The following is an 11462-nucleotide window of genomic DNA, read 5'->3' as shown; positions in this document are numbered from 1 at the left end:
CCCCCCCCCCCCCTCCTTTTCCTTGCAGAGCAGAGGACTCGACCGCCGCTGCTGTTTTAGTTTTTCACGCCGTGCTTCTTCCGACGTTTTTGGCGTGTTTATTGTGCCCGTCGTTATAACCCTCGTTGAAGTTGAAGAGTCATTCCTCGGCGCGTTCGGGGCCGGGCGCCCCGGAGGCCCGGCGCACAGCGGAGCGCATTGGGTTGCCTACCCGGCAGTATGCAGGGGCTCTGGCGAGGGCTCTGGGCGCGGCGCTCGTGCCGTGCCGCTCTACTGCATGCAAAACAACAAGTTGTGCCGTCTGTCGTGTAAATGTCCGTGTGCAACTGGCGAAATTCTGTCCAATTTTCGCAAAGCGACGGTAGCAGATTTACTCAGAAGGATGATGTACGCTGCTTTCAGAGAGGTCATTAGCCAAAACGTTTCATAAATATGAAGAGTGATCAATTTGTTTTTCGACCAGATTAGTAGATGATCGGGATGATACTTTTAAAATTTTGCTCACTACTGAAACTGAAACTACCAAGAAATAACATGTCACTTGAATGATTTAAACAGTTTTGTTCTGTTGTTGGTTTGTTAATTTTAAAAATCTGACACATTTGCCATGTCATTCTAATTTCAGTTGTTGCCCGTTTTACTACTGAAACGTTTCGCAGTAGGCTTCTCACTCCTTTGCTTCTTTGATTTGCAGGGTGGAGTGCTGATGGCGCGGCCTGGACGTGCTTCCTCGCCGAGCAAGCACAGCAGAGTGTGTTCGAGGAGCAAAGGAGGAGGAGGAGTTCGTGAGGACGGACGGCTGCAGGAAGTGAGTGAGAAGAGTGAAGTCTGTTTGCGAAACGGGCAGAAAAAACAGAGTCATGAATGCGAGTCCGCCGCCGCCGCCGCCGCCGTCCTCTGTACATATTCAGTGCACTCGCCCGCGCTGTCACTCCGGGCGGGGCGGGGCGGGGCGGGGGGCCCAAGGAGAGGAGCTCGCCTCGGCCGTTTGCATTTATTGGGGCGCGTGTTTACGAAACGGAGTCGTGCGGTGAGCAAAGCTCGGGCGCGGAAGGGAGCAGCAAGGCGTACCAGCAGCGCGGGGCGTTCCGCCGCCGCACCAACCTCGGTGGTGGTGTTCCTCCCCGGCGAGGCGTTCCAGCCCGTGGCGTTCCCCTTTGTAACAGGCTGTACGGCGGTCACACTGATGTGATTTTGCACCCGGCGATGTCCACACATGCCATCTGCGCGGAGCGCGGAGCCTCCCTCGAGCTGATGCTGTGATGCTGTCATCGCAGGACTCGCGGGTCCGGCGGGACCACAGCAACAAAAGCCTGCGCATGGCATTAGGGGCACGGGGGCGCCGCATCGCCAAATGCCACGAGCACGGTCGCAGACGCACAGACAGACAGACGGGCAGACGGTCGGTAGCGTTGATCAACACAATGTAGCCATCATCTGATGGTTTTTCTGCAGCGTCTCATGATGAGTTCGTACGTCGGCTCATAGTACTACTCGGCAGACTGAATCGCACACGCGCTCGACTCCAAGCGAGGGCTTCTTTTTGCGAGAGCACAAAAAAAATGAAATAGAATTACCCCCCCCCCTCTCCTTTCCTCCCCCCTTTTCCCCTCCATTAGCTACCGTGCGTCGCATTGCGCATGCTCAGGTGTGTGAGGCGGGGCCGGCGGCTGCTCTGACGCACCGCTCATTTAAGGGCGCCCCGCCACGCCCCGCCCCGCCACGCCCCGCCACGCCCCGCTACTTCATAGCTTTGCACTTAATTTCTCGCTGCCTCCCTCGGGATGTGGGCCAATGTTATAGTTACCTGCGGCGCGGCCGCGGCCCCGCGTACAGCGATCATCAGTTACACAGTAGCACCTGTTTAGAACCAGTGACTAATGACTGCGGTGGGCTATCCAGAACTGGAAGGTTAGTTTATTGTTATGTTGCTCCAAATAACATAGACTGCCAATAGCTTTTGAGACAAATGCTGGAAAAGAAGTCGGATCGGGCTTCATAGTGCGCACTTAACTTGTAACAGTCAGTACGTATCTTTGTTTTAATTGATTGTTGCTTTCAATGGCCAAGTTTGAAAATTAAATTTTGGGGGTAGCGATTGGTTGTTGCACGGCGAGTGTTGTGGGAGGGGGGGGGGAGCTCCTGAAGCCCGTGCGGCACGAGCCTCGCTGCAATAGTTGATGGGGATCGATCGGCAGCGGCGTAGCGGCGCTTGGTCTGCTGAATTGTAGGTTTACAATATCGACGGCGAGACTTAAAACAAACTTTGAATTAAAAGAAAGTCTTAAATTACGTCCGATTAGTGTAGATGGCTGGCCGGTCGAAATTTAGCCGCTGAGCAGCTTCAAAACTATGGTAAGATAGAAGAACACAATTGGCCTTGATTGGCGTGTTTCCATTCCTTGCAAATCGACCGCCTCACTGATAACATTACAAGAGATCCAGTCCGCTGACCAAAATTTCGTCTCTACGCGTTTCTCCGGAAACGCCCCAAGAACATGTTCTTCATTTTAATGCATCATGTACAAGTTTGATTAATAGTTCTCGAGCAGTGCATTTTCCTAAATTTGTTGAGAGCATTCTACTTAACATGCACCCAAGAAAATAAAGTACAAATTTTAAGACATGGATTAACATTAAGGGCACTTTGGGAGGGAGGGGGGGGGGGTCTGTCTGTCTGTCTGTCTCCGTCTCTCTCGCCCGCACAGCCCGACGGGGCTACGCCACCGGCGTTCTGCTGTTCTCTCCCGCTGAGTGCTCCGCGAACCGTGAATTGACCGCTCAGCAGTAAATCGAACCAACAGCCGCCCCGCGAGCAGAGGAGGTCGACCTAGTATTTGGCCAACACTTGATCAAACACGAGCGATTAGAAGATCGTGACTGCAAAGAATGAGGTTGGAACATGTCTGCTGCGGCGGAGCTCTGCGGCGGTGCGCGCCGCGGCGCCCGCCCGACCTGACGGGGCGGCCAACCCCCGGCCGATAAACAAAATTAACCTGGTGGTGATGTTGCCAGGGCGGCTATTGGTTGCTCAAACGCGGCCGCTGTGGCACGCTCTGTGCCGGTGTGCCTGATCAAACGCTTTTGTTTCGCGGTTTTACTCACAACTGAAGAGTTAGCGACTGATTCTTCCTCAGATCAGGCATTAATTTGCGTATGCTAAGGGGTCGGTTGGAGGAGAGAAAATATCGAGGGGTGCCCAACTCTATAAAAATGTGTACACCAGATTACCAAATTCTAAGGATTACCAAATATTACCAAAGATTACCATTAACGATTTGCCTGCATTCTTAATCTAAACTGCCATTTTTGGTTCCGAGAAAGATGCATTTTTGTGCACATCCTAATTAGTTCCTAATACTTTATCTTGCAAGTAACAAATTTGAATTCTTTGAGTGGACAAATTATGTTTCCGTCCACGGAAGGGATGCCAATTCGCCATCTTAAACATGCGCGTTAGCATTTAGGCGAGATGTGCACAAAAATGCATGTCTCAATCAACAAATTTGTCGTTTGAAGTGACTCTTAGTGTCTGGTTTAGCAGGGATTACCAGTGATTACCAGTGATTACCAGTGATTACCAGTGATTACCAGTGATTACCCGTGATTAACAAGTCTGTGTACACCTGATTACCACAGTTGGGCACCCCTCAGAAAATATGAAGGTGCTCGCAAAGTGTAAAAATTTGTCGCGAGCAGGGCACGACAGTAATTTTTTATTTCGCGCCACTCTTCATACCCGCGAAATAGGTGCTATCACTCTCACTGGAAATTTTTTTAATTGCATTCGAGCAAATCTTTGCAGCCCCAACTTTAAACTGAAACCAGTCTTAATGTTACATTTTACTTCATCAGCAGTTCAATAAATTGCTTCATTTTTATAGCACCGTTCCATTTGCATTCTGCGTCGTCAGATCGCTCAAGGACCGCGCTGGTGACGGCTCTGTGGGCGCGAGGGATAAACCACTCACTCCCCAGTTCGATTCTTACAGATTTCTGTGAGTTATCGCCCTCGGTGTCGGCAACAACCCTTGCGGCGACAGCTCGTGGCCCCCATGGGCTGGCCATCCAGCGTCCAGCATCGAGCGGCGTGACCCGACCCGCTGTGCGCGTGCGAGTGAGACGGTCGGAGAGAAACGCAGAGCTGAAAGGGCGCTAGCAGAGAGTTGAATTCGGTTCGACAGTGCTTGCCCTGCACTGGGAAAACAAAGGTTCCCTGTGCCCAGCCGCACCTTTGCACAGCCTTTGTATTGGTGCAAAAGGAATTTAGAATTTGATAAGCCTTCGTTCAGGCACGATAGAGCCGGGAAGGTGACAAAAATTTGAGCCTTTGGCAGTTTTAGTGACAAAAGCACTAAACCCTGAACACCGACGACACATACTTCAGGTATAATGTTTGTCACTAGCTACGTAGTTACTAATCTAAACTCAGTAATGCATACAGGAAGTCTGGTGCTAGTTTCCAAAATTGTTCCCTTTAATATTTACACTATTTAGATTGTACCTCTCTCGATGAGACTTTGTTACACTTCTAAGTAAGAATGCGAAGGCCCACCCAATCATAATTTTGAAAAGGCGCGCGAGGTTTTGTCACTCATAGTTGTTTGAAGAGTCGTCGGCGCGCCTATAAAGTCGGTGACCCGCGGTTCGGTTCGGTTCAACGGCGCTGGACGCTCGCGGCGCGGAAAGGCAACGCGCCGCTGAAAGCCGTGGCTGCTGCATTTTTCTGGGGATTATCGCCAGCAAACGTGAGGTAACCTAACGGGGACTCTTGGCGGCGGCGGGCAAGGGGCGGGAGGCGGAGCGGGGGGGTCCAGGAGGGCCCAGCCCTGGCGGCCCAGCAGCTGTCACCGCCTTGGGTCCCTTTGCTCCGCGTCCCGTCCGTGAAGTATCCCCCTCTGATGTGTGGACGGCGCGCGCGCGGGGGGGCCGCGGGGCGGGCGCTGCGCTGCTCCCGGGGGGCGACGCCATTCGCCGCGCCCGACGACTGTCCGGAGGTCGTTGACTGTGGCGCGGTGGCGCTGGGGGACGGGCGAAGTACCCGCGTGCATGGGGGCTCCTTCTGAGCTGAGCGTTCCGGGCGGTGAGTGCCAAAAGTACCTGAACCCGCCGCCTCCTCGTCCAAAACTCAGCGCGCCGTTATGCAGAGACCATAGCGCCCCCTGTGGGAGGCGGGGGATTGGAGGAAAAGGGAGGGATCCCCCCCCCCTTCTTTCCTCTTCTCGCGGCGGGGCACCACCGCTACTTGATGGCCACGTTATCTTTCGTTTCCTGGAATATAAAGGTTTTGCCCGCGAGGAGGTGACTGCGCTGACAAGTGCCCGGCCTCTAGTGTGGACAGTGAACTTGATCTTCAAGAGTTGTTAATAGTATTTTCAATTTGCAACACGTTCAAAAACTTTCCGATGAGAACGACTTGGTAGGCCTACGTGTGTTGTTGTGCGACCCTCGGTGCGACCCCTCCATTGCCCCTGCCCCTTTCGCAATGATATCTTACTGTTTTTCGGTATGCCTAATATTCCGAAGGGATCGATTGTTTTTCATCATCGGACGATGTTAATTATGATGCTAAATAAGTAGTGGCCAATCGCACAATATATTCAACGGCCTTCTGGCCCATAAAAAAAATTACATAGCTGAACCCCTAAAAAAACAAAAAACAAAACAAAAGGAGTTTTATTTCTGCCGACTCTGGAAGCAGGCGTGAGTAGGTCAACGCCGTGGACAATACGGCGCCAACCGTCTTTTTATTTCCCTAATTCCCCCCCACCCCACCACCTTCCCCGTTTTGGGGTACGTGTAAAAGTGTGAGTGTAAAAGTTTTCGGTTGTGGTGGGGGGCGAGCCCTGGGCTATGGCCCGGGCGTGGACGGGAATAGAGGTGTCATCCCGCCCGTCCGCGCCTGGCGTCCGGCGATCTTTTGTGTTGCGCCACCTGACGCAACAATAAATCACGAAATTCCGCCGAATTATTGAGAAGCGGTGTGGGGAGCAGCAAGGTCCTCTGCGGCCTGCGCCGCTCCTGACTGCTGCTCCTGCTGCTGCTGCTCTTGCTGCTCCTCGTGCAGCTCCTCCTGCTGCTCCTGCTGCTCGCTGCTGCTCCTGCTGCTCCTACTCCTGCTGCTGGTGCTCCTGCTGCTCCTGCTGCTCTTGCTGCTCCTGCTGCTCCTGCTGCGCATGCTGCGCATGCTGCGCATGCTCCTGCTGCGCATGCTCCTGCTGCGCCTTTGCTGCGCCTTGCTGCGCCGCGGCAGTCCTGTCCTGTGTCCCGCCGGGGGCCTAACGGGATGCGCCCTGCCGACCCGCGCGCCTCGCCGCGGGAGGGAGGGAAGGACAAGGACACTTTGTGCCACTTTATAGTGCGGCGAAAAGGCAAAAAAATAGCCAATCTCCTACCGCTGCAGGGGAGCAGGAGCAAGAGCAGGACCAAAGAGCAGGATCTGCAGGACCAAGAGCAGGAGTAGCTGGAGAAAGAGCAAGAGCTAGCAGGAGCTGCACCCAGAAAAATTGTTTCTTATTTTAAGAGCATGCTGCTCGAAGATTAAATTCACTCTTATAACCAGTTGGAAGAACATTTTTCTCTTATTGGAAAGATAATTTCAGCTTGTTCCCAGAGTTAATTGATCTTGGAGTCGCATTTACTTGAAACAAGGAAAAATTTCCTTGAAACCAGTAAAGAGTTTTTCTGAGCGTGGAGTGAGAAAGGGCAACAACGGGCCTTCCGCTGCCACATGGGAAGACAACGGCCAGTGGCTGATAAAAAGTCCTTTGCCCGCGGTTCGGACTTCATAAAGTGAATAAAAGTCGAGCCGACAATGACATTACCCCTTTGGTCTGTTTTTGCATGAGCTCCGGCGGTGCATTGCTGTTGCATTGCCGCACATGACTGCCGGGCTGCGTGCGGGGTGCGGGCCGCCCCTGCATAGAGGCACCGCAGCGCCAGCCGCCGCTCCGGACGCGGCCCGCTCCGTTATCCCGCGGAGTTACAGCTCAGCGGAGAAGGGCCGGCGGTGCCACGCGGAGCCAGGCGGGAGGAGACGAATTGGAGACACTGTCTGCCTATTGCAATTATAAATCCTTCTGCAGCTGCGGCTGCTGCATACCGGCACGTCTCATCGGGGTGATTTGCGTCCAACGCTATGGCTGATGGGAACCTTCACGGGACAGTTGTTGTTATTATCAGCTATTCCATTATGTATATGTTTGTATCGTGTTTTTTTAAAGCAAATTATATTGCATGCTCGTCTCGCCACTTCACCTTTTGGAGTTCCCTCTCAATTTCTACAACAATGTTTTCGCAACTCCGCTTTTGTAGCCAAAACAAGCAAACAAATGAATAAAAAACGAACAGAAAATCCTTTGTTTTGCGTTTATGCGTGAATGTTATTTTGCGAACACAAAATGCTCAGCTCTAGATATTTTTTCTTCCAAAAGTCAAGACCAGTAAGACAAAAACAAATGGGAAAAATGTGAAAATATTTGTTTGTTTTAAAAGATTCTTGCGAGTGAGCTGGCCTTGGTAGAAATTATCGTAGCAGCATAAAGTTGCAATAAAGTCGAATAAAGTTTTTTCCTGCGCCACCCTGCTTCTTCTGCTGTGGCCCACTTCAATGAACACATCGCCGGGAAGCTCCGCCGCACGTCCCCATTTTTTTACGCAATGTTTATTAAAGCAGCCGCGGGTACGACTGCCGCGCGCCAAAAGCTTTTGTTTGCAAATAATCCCTGCAAAGTCTCCGTGCGCCGCGCCCAGCCGTGTGCCGCTTCCCCTCACAGCTGGTCTGCCGGCCCCGCCGCCGGCTGGCGCTAGACCATACCACGCCGCGCCACCGCGCACCACCACCACCACGGCACACTATACCAAGTTTTTGTCCTCCCTCTGCAGTTCTGAGCTGAAGAAGGGTGTGCACCGGGCGGCAGCCTGCTCCCAGAAGTGGGGCGCGAGGGACTTCCCTCGGCCGGACGCCGGACGGGGTGCCCCTCGCCGGAGTCCACTTTCATCACCGTCCGTGTGGTGCGAGAGAGGCGATTGTATATTACCCACTGACTAGATCCAATTTTAATCGCCCGCCAGTGTCCGCATTTTTATCTACCCTCTCTATCGCGTTTTGGCGGCTTGTCTTACTCCATCCTTCTTCGCCGCAAACGAACGTCCTGTTCCTCTCCGCCTCCTCCCTCTCTCGCTCTGTCTCTCTCACTCTTACCAATCTCTTTGCTCTTGCTCTCTCTCTCTCTTTCTCTCTCCCTCTTCCCTCTCTCAACGCCCCGCTGCGCCCTATCCGCGTCCGGAGCCGCCGCCGCCGCGCCGCCCGTGGAACTTCCAGCCTCGCCCGGTAGAGCGCGCATGGTGCCGCATTCGCGGCCGCGGCGACCCCTGGCCGGCCGTAGCGCCCCGCGCCCAGCCACCTCTCTGCCGCGGGGCAGAAACTACACCGGCTAGATTCGCGATTCGCGGAAAAATACGCAACAAGCACTTTTAACGAGAACTGGAGCGCGATCGACGGCGGCCAAGGTGCAAAACAAACCATCTGTAAAAGGCGCGTTTTCTTCGGAGGTCATAGGAATACTTTTGCGATCGGGGCTCTTTGTTGTCTTCGGCTCTCCTGTCCCATTTTACTTACATTCTCTACCTTTCGACAAGCTGATCAGAATGCTTAACAATTTTTAGGGTTTTTAGGGTTTTTTTGTCGTCCATATCTCGTGGCTGACGTTAAAGATGTTGCAAATAAGGACCACTTTTATTTAAAATTCCGTAGGAAATTTATATTACCTTATGGGTAACTATTTACCCTGGCCCCCTAGCCGTTTACGAAAACGGACACCAAAAGTTTGCATGTCCCTATGTATACCTAGAGAAATGATTAGCGATGGCAACCATCTAATGGTCAGCTCAGCGAGCACCATAAAATATGGCTGCTCCTGCTGCTGGTGCTCCTGCTGCTCCTGCTTGGCAACCATCTAATGGTCAGCTCAGCGAGCACCATAAAATATGGTTGAGACAACAGTGACAACGTGATGAAAACCAAATTTTGGGTTCCCACTACCACGGTAAGGTTGCATCAAGCATATTTTATAGTGCTCCCTTAGCCAACCATATGATGGTTGCCATTGCTAATCATTTCTTTACGCCCGCGCCCGTCACGACTGACGAAGAACGAAGACGAGGCTTTCAGTCAGTGTGCAGTGCCTTGGTGGAATTCAAAATTCAACAAAACCACAGCGTCGCGTAGGTCCCGAGCTGGGAAAACGTTTTCTTTCCCTTTACAGCAGGCCCCCCATGTTTCTCGCTGTAACAACCAGCGCTGCCGCTCGGCTCGGGCTGGGGGCACGCCCCAGCCCGCCAGCAGCACAGTATAGAGGCCTAGACTCTACAGCACAGCAGCCACCCGTGGCCCCGCGAGTCTCAGCGCAGCCGCGCTGCGCCGAGTCGCGACCGTCGTGGTCGTCGTCGCGGGTTTGAACTTGCGCCCGCGACTGCAACAGCTGCAACAGTGCAGCCGCCCCGCCACGCCCCGCCACGCCGCGCCACGCCCCGCCACGCCCCGCCACGCCCCGCCACGCCCGCTGCAGACTGCTGCGCGCTGCGCTGGGCTGCGCCGCGGCTGCTGTGGGTGGCGGCTGGCGGCCCGGCGGCGGGCGGTGGTGGGGGCAAGGTTGCGCGAGGGAGGGAGGGGGGAGGGGGAGGGGCGGCGGCCTGGCTGGCGGCTGGCGGCGGGGCTCACACGCTGAGCGCCGGCCGTGGAGAGAGGACGCGCCCGTCTGTCGTGCGCGCCGCAGCTCCGGAGCCGCGTCGTCTACGTCGCGAGCGTCGCCGCGACTGCCTCTCGCGTCGCGCAGCTGTGATCGAGTGTGTGTGTCTGAGTGTGTGCGTGTCCGCGTAGTGCAGAGTTCGTGTGTGTCAGTGCATGTGTGTGCGTGTGGTTTGCTCTGCTCTTTGAGCGCAGCATGGAAGTGAAGTGATCTCCTTCTACACCTCTTGGATTATCACCCGCCCTCACCTGGATACTCTCTACTCAGTGTTGAAAGTGCGCGCGCTCGTTTGTGTTGAGTTTGTGCTCTCGGACTGTGCTGGACTGGACTTTTGTGTCGGACTTGGACTTTATTTTCGCGCCCGCGTCGTGCTCACCCAAGTGCCTCAACTCGTTCACCACCATGGGACGGCCCTGGCCGTGCGCAGCGCGCGAGTGCGCCTCGTCACCGGGAGTGGTTAAGAAAGGGTGAAGAACTCGAGCGCGCGCGCGCGTGTGTGAGTGTGTGTGGGAGTGAGTGCGAGAAAGAGTGTTCGAGACTACGAGTGGTGATAGGGGGCTGGCAGTGCAGATAGTCGGCTGGGTGACGGCTCTCAGTGTGCCGTGCAACCGAACGCGATCAGGATGCGCGAGGTGCTCAACCTGGTGCCCAGCGGCGGCGGCGGCGCCGTCCTCTTCAACAACAACGAGGCCGCGTCCGACAAAAGCGAGGATGTGGCCAACAACAACAACAACAGCAACGGCGACAGCAGCGGCTACCTGAGCGCCTCGGACAGCGACAGCGGCGCCAGCGGCAGCAGCAGCTGCGCCGAGGACAGCTGTGAGGAGGTGGCGGCCGCCACCGCGGCCCCCGCCGCTGCCGTCGCGGCCGTCGCCGCCGTCAAGATGCTCAGCTCGCAGCCCGGCTACCTGGAGCTGTCCGAGGACCGCGTCAAGGAGCTGCTCAGCGACAAGCCCATCGAGGAGCTGTACGAGGTGGAGGACCAACCCTTTGCAAGGTCAGTTCGGTGCAGTGTGTGCTGTGCTCCGCCTTCCAGGAAACGGCAGGGGGAGGGAGGGTCGAGCACCGTGCGTGCACACAATGTGTGTTATTATTGGTGTGCGTGTAGGTGTGTGTGTGTGTGTGTGTGTGTGTGTGTGAGTGTGTTCGCTGGTGAATTATGCGTAGAGGCTATTATTTGATGCACCTTAGCGGAAAGAAGAAAAGATGAGTTGAAAGGGACGCGAACCGTCGTTTACCCTCATGTTGTTCTTTCTCCCTCAAATTTTTCGTGTATAAACAGAGTGCACATGTACGTAGCTAAAAATGCATCAGTGACTTGCTTTTGCTGCTGCCTAATTCAAGTTCTCCCCCATTTTACTTATTTTTTGCGAAAGGGACAGACCAGACACCCCCCCTGAAGAGTTACTCTGTTCATCGCTTTTATTCTTGGAGCCACTTCTGCTGAGGGTACATCTGAACTTGTGCCTGACCAGGTGGTCGGTGACGCACCTTCACACCGACGACTTGAGTCGATATCTTGCGGCTGCCAGCCCGACGTGGTGGTGTGCCGGGGCCACGGCACGGCAGCGTAGGAGGGAGAGAGGAGGGCGGGGAGGGGCGTTCTGGTACACCTTAAAAATTGTAAAACACCGTCTTTATTGAGGTTGTCCCCTGATAAATGGAATGATAACTCGCGTAATCTCACCACGGGCCACAGGGAGACTGATGCAC

At 54.5% G+C, this 11462-nt stretch overlaps 1 protein-coding gene and 1 long non-coding RNA gene across 2 annotated transcripts in view; both read left to right on the top strand.

The window, feature by feature from the left end:
* LOC127749691 (uncharacterized) overlaps window positions 1-4062 on the top strand; it is a 14778-nt gene extending 10716 nt beyond the window's left edge. The window contains exons 2-3 of the long non-coding RNA XR_008011297.1: window positions 695-808; window positions 3915-4062. This is a non-coding gene — a long non-coding RNA (uncharacterized LOC127749691). The remainder of the gene's footprint in view (window positions 1-694; window positions 809-3914) is intronic.
* A 5658-nt stretch (window positions 4063-9720) lies between these two features.
* The window catches only part of LOC127749690 (death-associated protein kinase related-like), a 145733-nt gene continuing 143991 nt past the window's right edge, over window positions 9721-11462 (top strand). The window contains exon 1 of the mRNA XM_052268909.1: window positions 9721-10746. Within this exon, the coding sequence (XP_052124869.1) occupies window positions 10373-10746 (374 nt within the window). The 5' untranslated portion in view covers window positions 9721-10372. The remainder of the gene's footprint in view (window positions 10747-11462) is intronic.

The sequence above is a fragment of the Frankliniella occidentalis genome, unplaced genomic scaffold, assembly GCF_000697945.3.
Source record: "Frankliniella occidentalis isolate FOCC.00 unplaced genomic scaffold, Focc_3.1 Scaffold79, whole genome shotgun sequence".
Classification (NCBI taxonomy): domain Eukaryota; kingdom Metazoa; phylum Arthropoda; class Insecta; order Thysanoptera; family Thripidae; genus Frankliniella; species Frankliniella occidentalis.
Note: the sequence above shows the minus strand (reverse complement) of the source record. Positions and strands in the feature narration are given on the sequence as shown.